This window comes from Diaphorina citri, unplaced genomic scaffold (genome assembly GCF_000475195.1).
Source record: "Diaphorina citri unplaced genomic scaffold, Diaci psyllid genome assembly version 1.1 scaffold259, whole genome shotgun sequence".
Lineage (NCBI taxonomy): Eukaryota > Metazoa > Arthropoda > Insecta > Hemiptera > Psyllidae > Diaphorina > Diaphorina citri.
The window spans coordinates 141,275-164,431 of record NW_007377696.1 but is presented as its reverse complement, the minus strand read 5'-3'; the positions used below and the strand labels follow the sequence as shown (position 1 = coordinate 164,431).

Genomic DNA, 23,157 nt, shown 5'->3' with positions numbered 1-23,157 from the left:
GTTCATTAAAATATATTCACACCTCCTAATCTGGCTGTGGGTCCTGTGGGATTATGTCATTATGCAACTCAATTAAACATAATGATGGGTCTATTAATCCGATAATACGTAGGTAGGAAACCGTAATAAGTAATAATTCCATTAGGTAGGTACCTATCAAAACAAAATAAACACAGTGATCCAAAAAGACACAGAAGAAGAAACCCCCCCCCCTTTCAAGGAGAAACAGGTTCAAGGACGTTTGGTACAGACTGGTGTGAAATTTTCTATAGTCCTGGAGTTCACAAGAAGGTAGTCTGGTAGTAGGTTTGACAAGTGTACAGAAGCAGCACCTCTTAAATTTTGTAGAAGCCAGCGGCGACAGCACGTTGAATGTACCAATTCCCCATGGATCACTGAAGTTAACAAACATCTACCGGGGGGGGGGGGGGGGGGGAGGGGGTTCCTTACCCGATTAAATAAATGCAGTTTCTTTGTATTATTATTTATTATATCACAACTTTGGTGCTCACTGCAGCATTGTAGGATTTTTCCCAATATATCTTAATAATCCTCACATCCAATGTTTACCTACCATGCTGGTACCGGTCGCTATATGCGCATTTATATGTCATAGCTACTCATTTTCCTCACGAGGCTGAGTGGGCCTCGCAACATTCAGTCACGGAATCAATTATTTGCATGATACAAATTTCTCGAACCCGGGTCTCCCGCGTGCAAGGCGAGCGCAGTGACCACTACGCCATGGGAGCTGACGACCCGATTAAAACTACTACTGAATAAACTTCGACCCCGTTGGAAATCGAACCCGGACCGCCTAGTTACCTACATGATTTTGATTTCAGATTCAGTTCCTCCCAACTCCGTTTACACGCTCGATTTCAAGATGTCTTCATTGAGCTGGTGGCAAATTTTGACGACAACTCTTGTGATGTTGGTAAGTTTCTTTCATTAACCTTTCTTCCAAAGTTTTGACAGAGGGATAACTGATAAATTGAAACAACGAAGGTCTTATCTCTCGAAATCGAAGAGAGAAGGAGGAGCAGTTTAAGCCAGCCGTTCCGAGAACGAACCCTATCTGTTGAGTATAAGAGCGGGAGAAATCGGGAATCGAACCCGAGACCTAGCGCTTAAGGTGTGTCCAAATATAGTTGACCGACTGTCGATTCACATTCACATCGATCGACGGCCGTCGACTATGTGTGTACTGTACACACCTTTAAAGACAGGCGCGCTACCTTCCCACTATGTATTTATACGCACCACAGTAGGGTCAGGCAGGTTCGATGGGATTATCTCCATAACTTTAGCCTCACACGCGGGAGACCCAGGTTCGATTCCACATTCACATCGATCGACGGCCGTCGACTATGTGTGTACTGTACACACACCTTTAAAGGCAGGCGCGCTACCTTCCCACTATGTACTTATACGCACCACAGTAGGGTCAGGCAGATTCGATGGCATTATCGCCATAACTTTAGCCTCACACGCGGGAGACCCAAGTTCGATTTCCGCCGAGCTTGAAAATCTAAACCCTCTATAAATAATTTTCTGTTTCAGAATTTGGCGGGCGCATTGGACGTAGGATTCACCACATGTGCAACTGATGTGGAGTGCGGACCGCACGAGTTCTGCTACGAGTCTCATTATCCCATCAGGATAAAATCCGCCCCGGGCGGGAATCGAACCCGCGGCCTAGCGCTTACAAGGCAGACGCACTACCAACTAAGAAACCCTCTATAAATAATTTTCTGTTTCAGAATTTGGCGGGCGCATTGGACGTAGGATTCACCACATGCGCAACTGATGTGGAGTGCGGACCGCACGAATTCTGCTACGAGTCCGGCCTATGTGTACCTTGCCTGGATTGCGCAGTCTATAGGAGACACAATTCTTCCTGGACCGATTGCGCCAAAGATGCCAAACAATGTGGCACTTGTTTTAACGGGTAAGTGATGATGGCTCCTCTGAATTACCAAAATATTGATCCTCCCCCTCCCGAGATATCGTGAATTTTGCACATACACTTTTCTCGTTATCTTTTACGGAGACACAATTCTTCCTGGACCGATTGCGCCAAAGATGCCAAACAATGTGGCACTTGTTTTAACGGGTAAGTGATGATGGCTCCTCTAAATTACCAAAATATTGATCCTCCCCCTCCCGAGATATCGTGAATTTTGCACATACACTTTTCTCGTTATCTTTTAACTATCTCTTATTCCCTACCCTATAACTGTAGTCATTGTGTGTTTCATTTTTCAGAATAATCGGCGACTTATTAGGTAGGTTATTTACTGATGGTAGGTACAAATATCTAGGCATCCACAGAGGTAATTGGGTCAATTTCTACACCTACTAATATAATACTAATCTCACTGATTAACAAAAAGAAATGGGTTTTCACATTCGCATGCTTTTCCAATTTTCCCGATCCTTTTCGTAATTTTATATCCTTTTATATTTTCAGATACAAGGAGGACATTTTCACCAATGGGGATCGGCGCGATTCTTGTGTTACCGCCAGAAATCCATTCAGACAAAACCTCACTGCCGTGGCTGGTAAGTTTGAACATTATTGGATGTTTTAGGAAATTCAACACCTCACCACGCTGGCCATTTTTGTATCAGTTGATCAAGTTTAGTATTGGAATTAGTAAGAAGTAAGAACTTATTCTTTAGACCTTATTTTGGAGTTAGGCCAAAAGATTGGTCCCCCATCCTATAATCCTGTAAGATTACTGGCAACATTAGAAATGAAACGCTATTTCGTGTTAATAGGCCGGGCGGTGAGGCGCGGCGTTTCGAACTCTTGACGTTCGCGCTTCCCGGCACGCTTGATGTACCGGTATTATTCATTTTCTATTTTTATTAAAGAAAAAAAAAAAAAAAAAGAACGAACGAAAAGTAATATGCATTCACTCACCTATAAAAAAACAAACTGAATGGCCTGCTAGTGTGTAGTCAGAAAAAACCTGACAGTTGTCAGATAAGTTGCTTTGGATTTTCCCCTCAGTTACAATCTTTGGTTTATCTCTCAAATAAATTATTTAGTGTGTAGGGATGTGCTTCACAGTTTTTCCTTGAGATAAAACTGACGGTTTTTCCTCATGAATAAAACGTTTAGTGTGTACCCAGCCTAAAATTTTACTATCCTTGACTATAGGTATGCACGTACATAAGTAGGTATGCATAATATTTACGAAATAAGTGTCTGAACCTACTTTATGTACTTAATTAATCAATAATCATAGCTAGCTAAGTTAGGCCCCTACCCATAGGTAGTAGGTAATTATTCTCTAGTCTAGGTAGAATAAGTATTATATTGTCTAGTCTAGGTAGGTGCCTTGATACCTAAATCATTGTCACGATCATATTGTGTAATTCAATCCAATGAAAATGAAACTAACAGGACCTTGAATTTAAAATCATAGCTACTTCATAAACCTATTATAGCAGAGTGTACTATGCCTAGTCTATCTCTAATCTCAGGCATGGACTTGAAAGCCACTCTCTTTTTTACTTTCCTTATCCTATAGGAAGGAAAGTAATGTAATCGGGTCAAATTTTCGATGGTCAGTTTTTAGTGTAGTTTAGTTGGTTGAGATGGTTGCTGCGCTTGGCGGTATTTTGACCGCTTTTGGACAGATTTCGACCGATTTTGGTGGTTTTCAGCTATAGTGACAAAACGGTTAGAGATATTTTAAAAGCATCATTCAATAGGATAAGGAAAGTCGTGTGATGTTCACACCAGATTTTTTTTTTTTTCTTTTTTTCTAACTGATACATTAGATACAACCTCTTTTTAAAATAGGTTTAATAGAGGGAATTTAAACTGCTGAGGTTTTATCACCCTGGGAACTCTAACTGCCATGGTCTTATCGTCCCGAAATCGAAGAGAGTAGGAAGACAGGATAGGAGAAAGCCAGCCGTTCCGAGAACGAACATTATCCCATCAGGATAAAATCCGCCCTGGGCGGGAATCGAACCCGCGGCCTAGCGCTTACAAGGCAGACGCACTACCAACTAAGCTAACTAGGCTGGCAAGGATAAAGTTTGCCTCAGGCATTAATCAAACTCTTGACCTAGCACTTCTAAGGCAGGCACACTACCCTCTCAGCTAACCAAGCTGGCATTCTCAAATTTATAAAACAGCCTTCTCTACTAATTCTCTCAGGTCCTACAATTTTTTAACTCTAGTATTGCTGTCAATCAAAGAAGTTACTCAATTATTCTCACAATAATTACTTAGGTACACCTAATGTTTATTTTATTGTTTTACTCTCCTTATTTTTACATTTACTTGATTTATTCTATTCTACCATAGAAGAAGACTGAAATAACATTTATATTTTCTGTTTGTTAAAATATCTCTGCCTTTACTTTTATTGTTTTGTCATTTACTTTACAGGTGTCTGATTCTCTGAGAACACATCACAAAATCATAAAAGAGGACTGAAGGAATATTGTCATTTGTGTTAAAGCTAAAGCACCTCCACTGTAAAAATGCCAGAACAGGTTAGATTTGATGGACGAGTAGCCATTGTCACAGGCGCTGGAGCAGGTAAGATAAATCCTCTGTTCTAAATCTTTCACCTGCCAGTCTAATTAGATCACATATAAAATTGGGGACTTTCCTGACGAAATTCCTAAGAGATCATGGGGATTGTATTAATCTGAGGGAAACCAGAAGTAATGGTAGTACATCAACGTACCAAAGGACCAAATGGTAGTACCAAGGAGGACCCGGTATCCGTGGTAAGTACCTAAATAATCAAAGCTGACATTGAATAAAGGGAAAGCTATTTATTGTAGTTGCTTTGAAATAAAAATGCATGTGCAGAGTCCAGTATGTAGGATTATTGTACCTCATTCTTGTTTTCCAGCTTTATCCTTCAATCACTGCTGCCTCTTTTATGAAGTTTAGCAACGTTTATATTGGTTCTAAGGTTGGGGGTAGTGGCCCTGGCTTGTAAGCACTAGGTCGCGAGTTCGATTCTTGATGTTCGTGGCGATCTTTATCCTAAACAGGGGGGAATATACCTTTTGGTTTAAGAAGAAAGGGATTTGTTTAAACTTTATTTGAATTAGTAAGTACAACACTACAACATAATATCCTTTTTGTTCCACAGGTCTGGGTAGATCCTACGCTCTGTTATTGGCAGAGAGGGGTGCGTCAGTTGTCGTGAATGATCTGGGAGGACAACGAGATGGTGATGGAAAGAGTAGCAAGGCTGCAGATACTGTGGTGGCCGAAATAAGATCCAAGGGTAAGTATAAGCACTGTAAGTAGAACAAGAAAAACCAGCTATTAAATATTACAAAATAAAGCTGTGTTCAGCCAGCCTAGTTAGCTTAGTTGGTAGTGCGTCTGCCTTGTAAGCGCTAGGCCGCGGGTTCGATTCCCGCCCGGGGCGGATTTTATCCTGATGGGATAATGTTCGTTCTCGGAAACGGCTGGCTTTCTCCTATCCTGTCTTCCTTCTCTCCTCGATTTCAGGACGATAAGACCATAGCAGTTACAGTTCCCTCTGTCAAACCTTAAAAAAAAAAAAAAAATGAATTATATTTTTACTTTCTATTATTATTTTTGATATCATCGAAGAATTCTTCAATGAGCTATTCTCGTATTTTTGGTGGCGTTTGGTAGAGTTACTGGGTTTTGTCGCCGATTAGTACAAAATAATCTCGGACTTCCTGGAAGCTGGAAGTTCATTTCTTCATACTTCACACAGTATTCGAAATAACGTAAACTTTCCCCCGTCAATTTGTAGTTTTGTTGAAAAGGGCAATGGTGAAAACTTGTCCTCTTTAAAGTCCACACTGAAACGTGTTCAAAAAACAATAAATTCATAAAATATAATATACCTATGTACCTTACCTACCTACTTATACATCGATGTATTTTAGATTTTCATAGGTAATCAGATTAATCAACAATAGGTAAATTTAGATAAAGTAGGTAGGTAGGTAGGTACCTATCTATTGATTTTTGCTCATTAAGGTAATTTTTTTTTATTTTTGTAAATTCCTTAATTAAGTTTAGTATTAGTACATTGTTTAGTACCTACCTATGCCTTCAGGAAGTTCAGGATACGAGTTTCAAGTTGACGTCCCAGTAGGATTACGATTTTTCTTTGTTATTATTTTCATTTTTACCCCTATCCTGTCTTCCTTCTCTCTTCGATTTCGGGACGATAAGACCATAGCAGTTACAGTTCCCTCTGTCAAACCTCTTTAAAAGAAAAGCTGTGTCCACATATAGTCGACGGCCGTCGATCGACGTGTTGACACAGCTGATCGTGTTGATCGACGTGTTGACACAGCTGATCGTGTTGATCGACGTGTTGAAAGATCCAAGGGTAAGAAAAAAATGTTTTGAAGAGCTTTAACATCACTGTCTTGGTATTACTTTGCTAAGGTTTCCAGGGACGGAGGTTTTAGGTACTTATGCAAATGCCCATTTTGTTTAGGTGGTAATTGAGGCTGCAATGTCCTGTGTAGAGGCCTGTAATTAACCTCAAGTGCTCTTTGCTAAGACAGAGCATTTCTTTTGCTCCTTTGGGCGAATGAGTGATAAACTTTTTCGCTTGTCTTTGACCAGAAATGTTAGTCCAGTGTTTGACTTTCATTTGGTTTTCCCATTTCCTGATTTCCATTTTTAAGTGGCTTTTGGAGACGCCACAGAAAGGTTCAGGACCGACAAAAGGCAATGATGTGCCTATTTTTGGCCAGTTCGTCGGCTGTTTCATTGCCGTCAATGGATGGTGTTAAGCTTATACGAAATCCTATCCTGTCCTTCCCTCTTCAATTTCGGTTCGATAAGATCTCCATTGTTACAGTTGCCTCTATCAAACCTCTCTTTAAAAACTCTCCCTCGTTATGTGCTCCTTCTCCTCAGGAGGTAAGGCGGTACCGAATTACAACTCTGTGGTGGATGGCGATAAGATTGTTCAGACGGCTCTCGAGAATTTTGGACGCATTGATATTGTCATCAATAATGCAGGTAAACAAATCAAGTTGTACTTATAAGTTACAAGTAATGTTCAAAACCCTATTATTAGTAAGTGTAGGTACCTATGTAAAAATAATAATAAAAAAAAAATAATAAAAAATAGGTTGCCTGGAAGGGAATAACAAGAAATGCCGACGCCATTTACTTAACACCATTGGAAAACACTAGAATGGTTTGTCAAATTTTGATGAAACTTGCAAACACGTTTAACACCTCTTGCTTTTCAGATTTTGGTAACTTACTTGGGTGATGTTTCAAAGTCAGGAAAAATGAGGACCAACAGAATTTTTCTTTTTCTTCTACGACTTCTAAATCCCGAGATAAATCGATTTAAAAAATACCGGTAAATCGTGAGGTTTGACGTCACGGCATACGCTCTCGTAGGCCATGACGTAATGTATGATGACTCGCGCTTCGTTTGTTTGTGCGCAAGCGTTTCTGCGCATTTAGACGTGAAATCTGACGTCACAACTCTTTGAACTTTTTCATTAGAACGGCAATGAAAAATTGAATTTTCGACCTTTTAAAGTTACTTTTTCGGAGTTTTGACCTCGGATTTGTATTTTTCACAACTTTTTACGTAGGAATCGACCGTTTATTAATAATATTTTCCCGATTGCAACTCCTCCATTTTTGGGATCAATCTCGTAAAGACCTTTTTTAAAAGTGAGGTCCAGAGTTCACTTTTTTTTCAATTTAAACAGGTCTTATTGTGTTCTTTTCTTCTTTGACCTTGTTCAGATTGCTGAGGTAGGAATTGAATTTTCGACCTTTTAAAGTTACTTTTTCCGAGTTTTGACCTCAGATTTGGATTTTTCACAACTTTGTACGTAGGAATCGACCGTTTATTAATAATATTTTCCCAATTGCAACTCCTCCATTTTTGGGATCAATCTCGTAAAGTGAGGTCCAGAGTTCACTTTTTTTTTCAATTTAAACAGGTCTCATTGTGTTCTTTTCTTCTTTGACCTTGTTCAGACTGCTGAGGTAGGTAAAGGGACCAAATAAGCACTATTATGTATTATTATTTCAGTCCTATCCAGGCAGGATACCTAGACAAGGTTTATTCCATTCTATTATCTTCTATTCTATTCACAGGTATTCTACGGGACAAATCATTCGCGCGTATCTCAGACACAGATTGGCAACTGGTTCAAGATGTACATCTCACAGGAGCATTTAGAGTTAGCCGAGCGGCTTGGCCACACATGAAAAAGCAGAACTATGGTAGACTGGTAATGACTGCTAGTAACTCGGGACTGTTGGGCAATTTCGGCCAAGCCAACTACAGGTAAGAAGTGTCCTAGTGGACAGATTTCTTTCGCAACAGTTGCTCGAATGGTGCGAAACAAATGTTTTGAATGTTGAGCAACATTCAAAACATTGTCCTTTTTTCTGACATTCTTTTAACTGACAGGGTTCTTCTGAAAGAGTTCTTCCAACTAACCACTCCTTTCACTGTGATCCTCTTGAGGTGTTTTACCAGGTGTTTTTTTTTACTACCTACCTTTAACTTTTTTTTTTTTGTTTTACCAGCTTTTAATGATTGTTGTTTTACCCCGTTTCCTCGTTCTCAGTGCGGCTAAGATGGCTCTGGTGGGTCTCTCAAACACTCTGTCTATAGAAGGAGAGAAGAATAACATCCATTGTAACGTGATAGTACCTACTGCAGCCAGTAGACTGACTGAAGACATTCTACCACCAGGTTCGTATCCCGTGAAGGGTGTTTTTTACTTTCCTTATCCTATAGGAAGGAAAGTAATGTAATCGGGTCAAAATTTCGATGGTCAGTTTTTAGTGCCAAAACACGTTTTGAGGTCCCTAGAGCCTAAATCCAAAGTTTCAGCCATTGGTCCGTGTGTGTCTGTCTGTAAACAAAATATCTCGAGAAGGGTAAGAGCTAGAGACTTGAAATTTGGTATGTAGATGTCAAATGTGACAAGGATGCGACACGAAACTTTTGGTTAAGACCGCTGCAACGGTTGGCGGCATTTTACCGCTTTTTTGGCGGTTTTCAGTGTAATTTAACAATATATCGAGAACTGGTTAGGATCGGTGCAACGGTTGGCGGCATTTTACCGCTTTTTGGCGGTTTTCGGTGTAATTTAACAATATCTCGGGAACGGCAAAAGCTAAAGAGACTTGAAATTTGGTATGTAGTCACAAATGTGACAAGGATGCAACACAAAACGTTTGGTTGAGATGGTTGCTGCGCTTGGCGGTATTTTGACCGCTTTTGGACAGATTTCGACCGTTTTTTGGCGGTTTTCAGCTATAGCGACAAAACGGTTAGAGATATTGTAAAAGTTAGGGTAAAAGAACACTCAAATAAGCATCATTCAATAGGATAAGGAAAGTCGTGAGATGTTCACACCAGATTTTTTTTTTCATTTTATTATTTCTTAGTTCGATCCTCCAGTGTCCTTCAACCGGTAGATTAATGTCCGATGCAAAGGCATTTTTCGCCAGGCGATAGCACGTCAAAGTTAAGCAACGTTTTGCATGGTTAGTTTCCGGATGGTTGACCTATCTGGTTTCTCCCGGTCCCACTCAGGCTGGGTAAGGTTAATGTGAGGAGACGAGTATAGCTTGTCACCGAATGGTAGGTGAAACCCCGGTCGCTAAATACTTGATTTTAAACCCTAACAGTTGAATATCGTCGATGGCTTTTTTTTCTTCACTCTTTTGAAAATTTGAAACTATGGAAATTGGAGTGAGCTGTGAGAAAACCTGCGTGAAATGAGGTCTTTACTTTTGTTATCTTATGCTTGGCTGAAAATTGCTAAAGGCCTGAATTTCAGATCCCCAACGAGCTGAAATGTTGGAACAAACGTAACTTTTTTTTCTCCTGGTCAATTTCGAATGAAAACACTTGTGGGGATATAGTTATTGTTTGTTTACTAAAATTTTCGTCGGTATTTTTTAACAAAGTGAAATAATTTTGCCAAAGACTGACTAATAAAACATTGCCATCATAAACATCAGCAAAAACATCATAAGTATTGAATTTCAGATTTCTTCGAGGAGCTGCGTCCAGATTTGATAGCTCCGGTCGTGGCCTGGCTATGTCATGAAGAAGATACAAACAGTTTAAATGAACAAACAATTTAAATGAACAAAATATATAGGTACCTAAGCCTCGAATTCATCAAATTCTGCGAAAAGATCCTTCAGAAAATTTCTTTCTAGGTCTGCTCCTCTATAAAACAGAATTAAGTTTTCTACCATTTGAAGATCCTTTCAGTATTGTTTGTAGGATTGTGTATCTTTCTGGGTGACGTGAGATATGACCTAGGTATTGAAGTTTTCTCACTTTGATGGTTTGTACAATTTCAGTGGTTTTACCTAGGCGGTTGAGAATTTCGATGTTTGAGACTTTGTCAACCCAGCTTACTCTTCACATTCTTCTATACACTCACATTTCGAAGGCTTCCAGTTTCCTTAGCAAAGTGGCAGTCAACGTCCAGCTCTCTGCGCCATATAGTAAAACTGAAAAGATGTAACATCTGGCGAGACGTATCTTTTCCCCCACCTTTTTTTTTTTTTTTTTTTTACAAAATGTTGTTGTTGTTTACAAATGTCGCGACATTGACCATTAGGCTATTTTCCTACGCGCGTCCCAATATTTTTCTACTATGGAATTGCTGGCTTCCAAGGCTGGAGAGGAATTTAGGTGTGCTTGGTTCATGGGAGAGTTAAGGGAACATAAAACTGTTCCAGCTCAGTTCTCTTCGCCATTGTCAAACCACCAGCATTCTACTGTAGAATTGATAACAACAGAGATGGAGATGTCTTTCAACATAATCGGTGCAATGCAACGTGCAATGCAACGTGCAATGCAATGAAATTCGTTAGTTTGGACGTGTTTGAGAAAGTTGCAGCAAACGTTTGTGGGTATCCGAGAGGTTGGCGGTTTTCTGGCGAATGTCTTTGATGTGCGTTGCACTAGTTTGGACGTGTTTGCAAAGCATCGTGCAATGCAATGGAAATGATGTACCTACCTACTATAGGCACAAAAAGTCAATTTTTTTTTTTTTTTTTTTTTTTTTGCTGACCAGTCCTGAAATTAAAGTAGCAAACTTGGTTCGTTAATACTTCAAGACAGTAAGTCCATCCTAACCACAAACCTCCCATTGAAGAACAAGAAAACAACTTGGTTTTTCTCATGTTTTTCCCACCTCCCTCTCTAAAAAAGGGAATAAACACGAGAGGGAGAAAACAGGCGACAATTGAAAACCAACGCACGTACTCTGAAAAAAAAAGAGCAGGGGGGACGGGACAAAGGTCGCGAAGAAAGGCCCACCTCCCTCTCTAAAAAAGGGAATAAACACGAGAGGGAGAAAACAGGCGACAATTGAAAACCAACGCACGTACTCTGAAAAAAAAGAGCAGGGGGGAAGGGACAAAGGTCGCGAAGAAAGAGAAGGGATATTGAAAGAAATCCCTCCATATAGCTTTCACCAGGATCTTAAAAAATCCCCCTCTTGCCCTTTTTTTCCCTTTTCCTTTCTCCCCTCTCTTTCTTATATCCCCCTCCACCCCTTTCTTACCACCCCTCTGGCCCTTTGTTAATACCCCTTTCACCAGTCTTCTCCCTTTGAGTCCTTCATCCCCCTTTTTGTCCGTCTTATTACCATTCTCTCCCAATCTTCTTCCCCCTTTTTGCCCTCACATCTTCGCGTCTTAAATAATAACATAAACACAAAGGGCTGCTGCCACCGAATTTCTTTTTTCGGGGGGGAAAGAGTTTTCCAACTTCCTAATGTCATTATCTTCGCAAGGTATATCTCTTCAAAAAGTTCGAGTATCTTGAAAAAACTTCTTCTTATGTAGGAACCTATATCTTCAGAAGTTCTTAGTTTTCTTACCTATGTACGTAAATATCTTCAAATATCTTGCTGTTTCTTATATTAGTTTTCTTCCCCTTTCGCTTTTGAAAACCCCTTTTTTCCGGCGTGTTACATTGGAATGAAACCCTTTTTTTCCGATTTTTTTTTTAAAAAAAAAAAATTAAAATTTAAAAAAAAAAAAAAAAAAAAAAAAAAAAAAATACAACTGCTTTTCTCAGTTTTCGTTTTTGGGTCCTTTTTTTTGATAAAACTGTTCAATTTCCTCTAATGCTTCTTATCGGGATAAATGATTAAATTCTGAACTCCAATTATCACTAAAAATTTCGGGTTCGATAATGAGTTCCTACAAAGACAACGGAAAGTAATCTGTATTTTAATTTATTTATTTTTAGTTATCACTTCATTTACTTTCTTTAGGCGGGATGTCTTTTGAAATTGGATGATGATAATTGACCGATTTAGGAAACAATACACCAGTTGATCAATATGAAACAGTCTCAAGCTCTCAAATCAATTTCATGATCATTTTCGAATGTTTTTAATGCCTCTCTATTTGCAGAACAGCTAATTTTTGGTGACTTAATTTATTAGTAGACATATTTTGCACTTTTGTGACTTCACTAATCATAATAATTGAGGTATAGCAATTAAGAGAGGGAAGTATTACTTCAAAAAGTTGAAAAAAAAAAAAACTCGTAAAAATATTTCTTTATTGGTCTGAAAACAATTAGATCTCCATCAATTAATCAATTTAAAACAAGAACTAATTATAATTATCTTGAGAGTAGGTATATCGTAAAACCTCCTAATTACTTTCCTAATGCCAGTTCATTAACAAAACAACATACTGAGTTTAGTGATTTTTTAGATTTTTAGTCAACTCTGTGATGAGAATCCGACTTTTTCCCTGATTCCTGAAATTATTCTGAATTCCTGATATTCTTTTTGATGGTGATTTTTTTTTTCTTTTGTAGAAAGAAATAGGTAAATGTTTTGGCTAAAAAATGACCCTTTAATACGTACGTATATCGGCAAGACAGGAATGAAAGTCTGAAAGATTAGGTATACTTAATTGTCAAAATATTCCCCAATAGGTACCTTTATATAGTTAAAATATTTCCTAATTAATAAAATCACCTATGGCTAATTCTGATAGGTATAAGCAGTTTCAAACATTTCACTAGACTAGACATGTAAAGTAGGTTGTTACATAGGTACATAATTATGTAGTACCTATACATATACAATGCCCTATGTACCTACACTTATATGTAAGTAGCTATTTACTCGTATGGATAATTATGTCCTTGTTGAGAGTGCCTAATTGATTGTTCGTGTTATATACTTATTTATTTATTTTATAAATTGAAACACATATGATTTATTTTCCTGGTTGAATGAAATAAATCAACTCCTTAATTGCTCGTGAAATTGTTTCTGGTAAGTGTACGTAAATAGTCTACATATCAATTCAGGTAGGAAAAGTGGCTCGTACCGTTTACCTCCGAGAACAATTAAATTAATTAAAATTAGGAGACGGCTGCCGAACATGGGTACCCTTTTGGGAAATTTGTCTGATATCTTAGTTGGGAAAGTTCACAAATAACCGAGGTTTTTCTATGTAGAGAAAATCGTCTATAATTTGTCTAAATCAGCAGGGAAAGTATGTTGAATTTTCAAAAAGAGTACACATCCTTTCGTGATATTGTCTGAAAGTGAAAAGTCAGTAGGTAGAGCTCAGAAAATCAAGAATTTTCAACAAAATTACTCTCCGCAACATTACAAAGTCGAAAAAGCAACTAAAAAGTATAATTCTGTACCTCTAGTTTCGATTATACAAACGTGCAAAGTTATTGAATGGTTTCCCACTTTTATCAGGGGTCCGATATTGAGCGCGTCTCACCTATAATTAATTATCGAACTATAAAAAAATAATATCGGTATTTTTCTTAATTGTAATAATTGTTGTCTCGTATACAGGACAAGCAATTAATTATATTTCTTTGTAATCATTTTGTCTTTCAAATAAAACCTGGCGGGTTACGCGCGAACACAACTTGGAAAAAAAAGTTTCACGTCACTGTAACACAACTTGTGGGATTAGTTTGAACTCTTGGCAATATAAAATGATCTATGGCCAATGAAAGTCTATTGTTAACCGTTAGAAATAGACCCAAGAGTTGAGAATATTCAACTGGAGTTATTTTACTGGGCAGTGCAACATACTTTTCTAGCTTTACTGACTGGACTAAATATTTTCAGGCACAGGATTAAATTTAGTGGTATAGAATGGTTAAAAGACCTTTTATACTTGTATCTCTCCGAAAAATAAAGCTGGGTTTGTTGTTACAACAAAAACCCAGCTTTATTTTGGAGAAAGCCCAAAATTTGGTTAAATGAAACCAACACCAATAATTCACCATTAAACACTATTAAATATCGTCCACAAACAAACCACCTGATTCAACTAATTGACTGACGATTGTGAGGAAAAAAGCAAATTCCGAAACATCGAATTAATTTCAAGCAAAAAAAAAATGTCGATCAAATTAACGAAAAATGTGCGCTATCCACAGAAAGGTCCACAAAATCTACAAAAATGTGGTCATTTATTAAAATTAATTAGTGAAATTGGGGAGATATGTTTGAAAACCGGGTTCCACTACATCACCACCTAATTATCTGAATAAAGATCTGAGTAGAATCTCAGACAATCTGAGAAGTAAAAAAAAAAAAAAAAAAAAAAAAAAAAAAAAAAAAAAAAAACGGTGGGCTTCAGAAATTTTATGGGAACTTCAAACTTATTCCTACTTTTGAAAACTCATTAAAAAAATCGCCGATTCCTTTTCGGTGAAAACAATATACGAAAAAAAGAAAGAAAAAAAAATATAAATACAAACATAAAATTTGATTAACCAATATTGATTTTCGAAAATGATAAAAAAAAGAACTAGACAATAATGACCCTATAAAAACAAGACTTTGAAGAATAATTTTGGGATCCTTGTAAGAATCGGCAGGGGTGCTTGTATTGGATTATCGGAAAGACTTGAAGGCAAAGTCACCATTAAAATCATGTAAAGCCCCATTAAAACAGTAAATTCTGACGATCGCATCTTCAGCTTAAAACCTTAATAGCTTAATTTTTATGAGATGATTTTCGACCGAAGCAACAAAGCTTATTGAGATTGAGAATTACTTTTTAATGGCCCTACCAATAAAAAATTAGCCGAATTTGGATTTTCAATTCGATTGGGTACTTCTACCAATATGGCAATGTAGAAAGGTATATTTAATTTTCTATGACTGTTATAAAAGCAAAGCAAGGCTCGGATCTTTAATATCATTAGAGTTTGATCAAAATGTCTATTAGCAAATTTAGTTTTTGGGGACTTTTAGATCAATATTAAAGGGAATACAAGTATATTTGCACTCGTAAAAGAAATCAATAATTCGTGAACCCAATTTAAATTTGATATTTTCATGAGAAAAAATAAGTTAGAGAACATTAATCAACATATTTTACGTACTGACGATCATAAAAATTCAGTTATGATGGAAGGACTAAATTTGGCGAAAAAAAAAACTAACGAAAAAAGTCTCATTTCGAAAAACTGATTTTCAAAAATAAGATCCCAAGTTCTGATATTTACTTGTAAGTATTAAAGTTAATCTATTTTCTCTCAATTTAATCTATGCCAATTTCTATTCATGTGATTCATAAGTCACTGAAATGTGGAACAATAAAAAGAAATCAATAAAAATTGAAATAAATAAATCATCAATTCAGCGAAAATAAAACCGAATCCAGGCAACTGTCGATAAACGAGATGTGGAATTTGCCTAATTTTGGCTTTTGGCAAGGAAAAGAGACACAAAGGTATGACCGAAATGAAATTATTCGAAATACCAATAAAATATTCACCAGCAAATCCAATTATTTATATTTACACTTATCATCCTACCAAGATCTTTCAGATCTTTAGATCGAAACTACTGGACTGAAATTCTTTTAATTGGAGCAAAAATATGTTTTCTTTTTTTTTTTAATCAAATGTAAAATTCCAGAGCAGATTTATACTGAATTCCATGTGTTCTTTTTCTTTACATTATTATTTTGTTTTTTTATTATTAATTTTTAAAATATGGAATTCCACCGTTGGAAAGTGTTGTTTTCAGTAAGTGTATTTCTGACAAGAAAAAACTGATATTAATCACATTTCACACTTATCGTTTAATTATTCTAACTTGTTATTTATATTTTCCATCATAAATAGACGCACAATTTATAGGGCCTCGTAAAAACCTGATAGAAGTGTCCTGATAAAAACATATAAAAATAGTCCAACTTCAATCTAAATCTCGAGAAAGAATTTGGCAATATTCAAAATTGGAAAATCTTTGATGGAGATCAATAATATAAGTAGAAATATTTATTTATTTAACGGTTTAAATTATAAAATTTAGATAATTTATTAAATTTCTTGGGTCACCAGTTTGGGACGGTCATTAACATAGGTTTGATTTTCACAAATATTCGAAAAATCCTCCCTTCTTTCTCCCTCTCCAATATTAAACCACGTAAAAGCAGAAGCACTCAATAGAAACAAATACAAATATACCTATGTATAGAAAAGTGAAAAAAAAAAAAATCAAAGCCAACCTAGTTAGCCTAGTTGGTAGTGCGTCTGCCTTGTAAGCGCTAGGCCGCGGGTTCGATTCCCGCCCGGGGCGGATTTTATCCTGATGGGATAATGTTCGTTCTCGGAACGGCTGGGTTTCTCCTATCCTGTCTTCCTTCTCTCTTCGATTTCGGGACGATAAGACCATAGCAGTTATAGTTCCCTCTGTCAAATCTCTTAAAAAAACTATTCAAATTAAAAACCTAGTCATCATAATATTATTTCAAATTTAATTTCATTTGAATTATGAGCCAGATTATCAGGATCATAGTAAAACACAAACTAGTGAATGAATTTTCTTCACATCACGTATAAATCAAGGAGCTAATTAGAAAACTCAGTACAGTTGTATAATAAATTAAATTATAAGAACCTTCTTCCAAGTAAGCAACAGAATAAAGTAGTTTTTAAGTAAGATTAATTTATCCTCATAACATCAGGTGGGTAGATGGCAGGTTGTTAACTTTAAATCCTGACTTCCACACAACTTCCAGTTTTTTATTCGATACAATGTTGACTCGAAAAAAAAAAAACATCCAGTCAACATGTTGTTTGAATATTTTTACTTTTTTTTTATTTACAATATACGAAAAATTGACACCTACATAAAAGGTTTGAAAAAGACTCAAACTTGAAAAATTTAGTAGCATCACGAAAATTTGTAGATAAAAGATTTGCTCAAACAATAATACCTAAAACCATTTAAAAAAGTCACTTTCTATTACATTACTATATGATCATTGTTAGGTTTTATGACAATCGATCTTTTATTGGTTGTTTATTCCCAGGGCAATAGCGACTTTGGTTCAGGACCCAAGTTTGGAAGATCTCAACAAAAAGGCTCAACTCAAAAAAGCCCTCTCAAAAACAGAGGCCCAAACCATCCTTGGAGCCCACCAGAGAAACCTTCTGTGGGCCGCAGACTGAAATGAGCCACTGGCTTCTTAAGCAAAATTTCAATATTCCACACGTTTTACACTAAGCATGTCTGTTAACATATGCGAGCGTTCTGCACACAATATTATGTACATAATTTTTATATACATTTCTATGTAATTTAATTATTATGTAGGTATATTTCCATGTAAAGTCTCATATATTTATGTGCTACGAGTAGGTATACCTACATAAATACTGTGCTACGGGTAGGTACATACTCAGTTATACATTGTCTAAATAAATAAAATACATAGCCATCCTCTCTAGATAAATGTACAGTTGGTGCATGAACATTGAAAGCATAAATATACATGGGTTCTCTTCCTTCTATAACTTCTAGACATCCTTGGCTCTTGGGATCCTTAACGCTAACTCGATAAGTTCTTCACAAACAAATATGTTAATTATGTTGGAATCTACTGGATGACTCCAACTTGTTGTGTCGAAAAGGATATTGGAAAAATTTGTTTGATAATGAAATTGGTGGAGATGTCAATTTCCTCAATGTTATAGGTTTATAATAGTGGAGATGTCAAAACTCCAAAAGTATTCATTTGAGTGTGAAACAGTAGTGGAGATGCCAAAACTCCTCTAGTATTTCTGCATTAATTCATTGACATCACCTAAAATAGGATGAGTAAGTTCATTCTCATTTGCCAAATCACCCAGTATGTTATTAGATTTTTTTATTTATTATTATTTATTTTTTTACTAATTAACCAAACGATATCATTCTTGTATTTTTCTTCTTGTTGAGTTTTTTTTTCGTATAATGTTATTCCTTATTATTTGTTTAGTTTATTAAGTGAATATTAATTCCGAATCCAGTGGAGAAGAGAAGTTAGGGTGGTGGGAAACAATATTTGGTTATTTAGATAAATAATTTAAAATGGTTTATATTCCTAATTTACAGTTTATTAATTTTAAAGTACAAATTACAAATATTCAAAATCTGGGAGATGACAAAACTCCTCTAGTGTGCGAGTTTGTATGGCATTCGTGGAGATGTCAAAACTACCAGAAAACCCATCAGATGAACCATGTGGGATTCCGAGTATTTCTTCGCATAAAAGCTTTTAATGCCCTTTCATCGACGAGCGAGCCAATTTAACATGGCTAGAGCTAGAGACCATCACCCTGGTGTATAGCAGATACAAAAAGACATCTTTTTACTACTTACAAGTTACAAGTAATGTTCAAAACCCTATTATTAGTAAGTGTAGGTACCTATGTATGTAAAAAAAAAAAATAATAATAATAAAAATAGGTTGCCTGGAAGGGATTAACAAGAAACGCCGACGCCATTTACTTAACACCATTGGAAAACACTAGTATTATTTGTCAAATTTTGATGAAACTTGCAAACATGTTTAACACTTCAGATTTTCGGGATCAATCTCGTAAAGACCTTTTTTAAAAGTGAGGTCCAGAGTTCACTTCTTTTTTTTTCAATTTAAACAGGTCTTATTGTTTTCTTTTCTTCTTTGACCTTGTTCCGACTGCTGAGGTAGGTTAAAGGGACTTTTCAGTCCTATCCAGGCAGGATAGACAAGGTTTATTCCATTCTATATTATCTTCTATTCTATTCTGTGAAGAGTAAAAGCTGCCTGTGTTCTTGTTCTCAAGATGAATCTTCACAAAGTCACGTGAATTTGACCACAATAATAGTAGTAGCCTACTGCTGGAGTAAAGGGACTTTTCAGTCCTATGCAAGCAGTATAAATAAGCACTATTATGTATTATTATTTCAGTCCTATCCAGGCAGGATACCTAGACAAGGTTTATTCCATTCTATTATCTTCTATTCTATTCACAGGTATTCTACGGGACAAATCATTCGCGCGTATCTCAGACACAGATTGGCAACTGGTTCCACAATAATAGTAGTAGCCTACTGCTGGAGTAAAGGGACTTTTCAGTCCTATGCAAGCAGTATAAATAAGCACTATTATTATTATTTCAGTCCTATCCAGGCAGGATACCTAGATAAGGTTTATTCCATTCGATTATCTTCTATTCTATTCACAGGTATTCTACGGGACAAATCATTCGCGCGTATCTCAGACACAGATTGGCAACTGGTGCAAGATGTACATCTCACAGGAGCATTTAGAGTTAGCCGAGCGGCTTGGCCACACATGAAAAAGCAGAACTATGGTAGACTGGTAATGACAGCTAGTAACTCGGGACTGTTGGGCAATTTCGGCCAAGCCAACTACAGGTAAGAAGTGTCCTAGTGAACAGATTTCTTTCGCAACAGTTGCTCGAATGGTGCGAAACAAATGTTTTGAATGTTGAGCAACAACTGGTGCAAGATGTACATCTCACAGGAGCATTTAGAGTTAGCCGAGCGGCTTGGCCACACATGAAAAAGCAGAACTATGGTAGACTTGTGATGACTGCGAGTAACTCGGGACTGTTGGGCAATTTCGGCCAAGCCAACTATAGGTATGTTTTTTGTTTCGCGACAGTTGCTTGAATGATGCGAAACGAATGTTTCGAATGTCCTCCTAACCTGTCCTGATTCTCTTTTCGATTTCGGGACAATACAACAACAACAACAACAACAACAACAACAACAACAACAACAACAACAACAACAACACCAACAACAACAACAACAACAACAACCAGCATAGGACTGAAAAATCCCTTTACTCTCGCAGTCTTAACTGGGTGTCATTGTATATTAAATTGGTAATAAATCACATATATAAAACATTTTTAAAGAAAAACATTAAGACCTAATAAACATATATTAAGAATATTCCTACCAAATTTCAGCTTTCTAGCTGGTGGAGCTCTGAAAATCGAGCGATCAGTGTGTGAATGAATGGATCTTGATTTTATATAATAGTAAAGATTAACCCATCTTGTCCTACAGGTCATGTAGTGACTACATATATTGAATTAACCCATTATTGTCCTGCAGGTCATATAGTGCGGGGTGAAGGTACGCTGCTGCGCAAGTCCATTACTGATCCAGTCATGTTAGAGAATGTGCGAGACCTGTGGAGTAAAGTAACAGATATGACTGGCGCCAGCAAGGTTAACAGACTGGAAGGCACTGTAGGAAGGTACGCTGCTGCGCAAGTCCATTACTGATCCAGTCATGTTAGAGAATGTGCGAGACCTGTGGAGTAAAGTAACAGATATGACTGGAGCCAGCAAGGTTAACCGATTGGAAGGAACTGTAGGTAAGAATTATAGATCATCCGAGATTTTTCATTTAAACTTTACATACCTATGGCAAAGCAAAAGAAGAAGATACCCATGTCAAACGAACCTGTCTAATTGGGAATCCAAGGGATCGGCAATTTTTCCTCGCCAAGTCCATTACTGATCCAGTCATGTTAGAGAATGTGCGAGACCTGTGGAGTAAAGTAACAGATATGACTGGCGCCAGCAAGGTTAACCGACTGGAAGGCACTGTAGGTAAGCATAGATTTTTTTTTTAAAGAGGTTTGACAGAGGGAACTGTAACTGCTAAAGGTTTTGTCTCCCCGAAATCGAAGTGAGAAGGAAGACAGGATAGGAGAAAGCCAGCCCTTCCGAGAACGAACAAACGAACATTATCCGTTCAGGATAAAATCCGCCCCGGGCGGGAATCGAACCCGCGGACTAATTTTATCTGCTCAACTCCATACACTAAAAGTCCAACTGAGGCTTAGCTGTAGGGGCTAAACAGCCCTAAAGGATGGATTAAGCTTGTAAGAATCTACAAGGCAGAAACGCTACCCTTCAAGCTAAATAGACTGGCATCCAAGACTGGTCAGAAGTTTTAGAAGAAGAAATAAATAAAAAAAAGTGCTTTCCTATAATTTTGCAGCCTTCTTCTTTTTCTAGTACCATGTTCATTACTGAACGTTGGTGAAGATGTACATCTCACAGGAGCATTTAGAGTTAGCCGAGCGGCTTGGCCACACATGAAAAAGCAGAACTATGGTAGACTGGTAATGACTGCTAGTAACTCGGGACTGTTGGGCAATTTCGGCCAAGCCAACTACAGGTAAGAAGTGTCCTAGTGGTTAAACCCATAATATCTAGTGTAAGTCCTCAAAGCGCGGGGCCCGTGGCAGTCTGCCATTCTGCCTTATGGGTAATCCGGCCCTGCATACAGGGTGGTTCAGATTGTTAGAAAAGACACGGTAGTAGAGCTCTTTTTTACTTTCCTTATCCTATAGGAAGGAAAGTAATATAATTTTTTCAAGTTATAGTGTCTTGTAACTTCGTACCGAAAGCTTTTTTACAAAAGGGTTTCGAGTGACGGTGTTTTGCTACAAGGCACCCTCTTTTACATCCATGCCTGAGTCTGATCCGAGAACGGAAAATTATGGTCCGAAAATTTTCGGTTGAGACTGTTGAGAGTCTTAACCACTCAGTCTTGAAGGTGGGCTAGTACAATTTGTCAAGTACTGAGACAGTACGCCGGCAATGATCCGGCCCTGTTCAAATCATTGAAGGTAAGCTGCTTTTGGTAATAGATCTCTTGTTAAGTATAAATGCGGCCTCCGGCCTCTGTTTTTGATAATATATTGTGAGAAATAAATGCGGCCTTCGGCCGCTAGCACAGCATATTACGTTGATTTCATCAACATAAGTACCAACGTACCTATATGCGCTATTATTGTGACAAAATTTATCGATTTCGATTATTTTGCAATATTTTCTAAACCAATCAAGCAATTTCATTCAAACTTGGATATGTTATAGGTATTGTAAATAGGATAAGGAAAGTAAAAAAGTCCTTCCTATAGGATAAGGAAAGTAAAAAAGGAATGTTAATTGTATTAAGCATAAATGCTTGTCACAAATGTCGTTCCCTGCTTAATACACCTAGATAAATTTTATGACTTGACTTGGACTTGAATCACCAACCTCCAGATCCGAAGTCCAGCGTGCCAACTACTGAGGGGATTCAAGAGTATGTTAAGGTAGAAACACACTACCATTAAGTCACGTGAAGTCAGAAAGATGTAGTTCAAAGTTTTCCCATAATATTGTAGGTAATTTAGCTCAGGACAGCCACTCTACTATCGCGTGACGTGACTCCGCAAGACTTCTTCTGACCTCAAGATGTCTCAAATGATTGGAACCCCCCTGTATGCTATAACTCCTATCGTATTATATTCAAGTAATCTCACGGTCAGTTCTGAATTCGAACTACCTAATTATGCAAACATGATGAGAGAGAGAGAGAGAGAGAGAGAGAGGGGGAGAGAGAGAGAGAGAAACAGAGAGAGAGAGAGAGAGAGAGAAACAGAGAGAGAGAGAGAGAGTAGGAGCTAGAGAGAGAGAGAGAAGGGAGAGTGTGAGATAGAGATAGAGAGAGAGAGAGAGAGAGAGAGAGAGAGAGAGAGAGAGAGAGAGAGAGAGAGAAATGACGTCATAGTCAGGCCTGTATGCAGGATTTCAGTAAGGGGGAGGGCCAAAAATTTCAAACCCAATAATCCCCCCTCCCCTTATTTCCTTATTTCTGGTTCATGGTTATGGCTCGCAGAAATGAGAATGTTGAGGTGGAGTGGTGGAGTTACGAGATTGGACAGAATCAGGAAGTTGGATAAGAAATAGGATAAAAGCAACAGAAGTGTCGATGAATTGCAGTGCCCCGTTGAATACGGCCCTACACTAGGTAGATACGATCAAGGTATAATAACATTATGATTAA

At 37.4% G+C, this 23,157-nt stretch overlaps 2 protein-coding genes across 2 annotated transcripts in view; both read left to right on the top strand.

Moving 5' to 3' along the window:
* Positions 1–1,761: 1,761 nt before the first annotated feature.
* On the top strand, positions 1,762–4,430 carry LOC108252073. The gene is made up of 3 exons (XM_017442991.2): positions 1,762–1,951; positions 2,474–2,666; positions 4,415–4,430. The coding sequence occupies exons 1-3, from the start codon at positions 1,810–1,812 to the stop codon at positions 4,428–4,430; spliced, it is 351 nt and encodes a 116-aa protein (XP_017298480.1). The 5' UTR covers positions 1,762–1,809.
* The window catches only part of LOC103506752 (peroxisomal multifunctional enzyme A), a 35,477-nt gene continuing 16,731 nt past the window's right edge, over positions 4,412–23,157 (top strand). Inside the window, exons 1-11 of the mRNA XM_026821729.1 lie at positions 4,412–4,567; positions 5,136–5,273; positions 6,905–7,009; positions 8,117–8,309; positions 8,596–8,723; positions 10,032–10,106; positions 19,518–19,710; positions 20,336–20,566; positions 20,797–20,924; positions 21,336–21,498; positions 21,880–21,952. Of these exons, the coding sequence (XP_026677530.1) occupies positions 4,510–4,567; positions 5,136–5,273; positions 6,905–7,009; positions 8,117–8,309; positions 8,596–8,723; positions 10,032–10,106; positions 19,518–19,710; positions 20,336–20,566; positions 20,797–20,924; positions 21,336–21,498; positions 21,880–21,952 (1,485 nt within the window). The 5' untranslated portion in view covers positions 4,412–4,509. The remainder of the gene's footprint in view (positions 4,568–5,135; positions 5,274–6,904; positions 7,010–8,116; positions 8,310–8,595; positions 8,724–10,031; positions 10,107–19,517; positions 19,711–20,335; positions 20,567–20,796; positions 20,925–21,335; positions 21,499–21,879; positions 21,953–23,157) is intronic.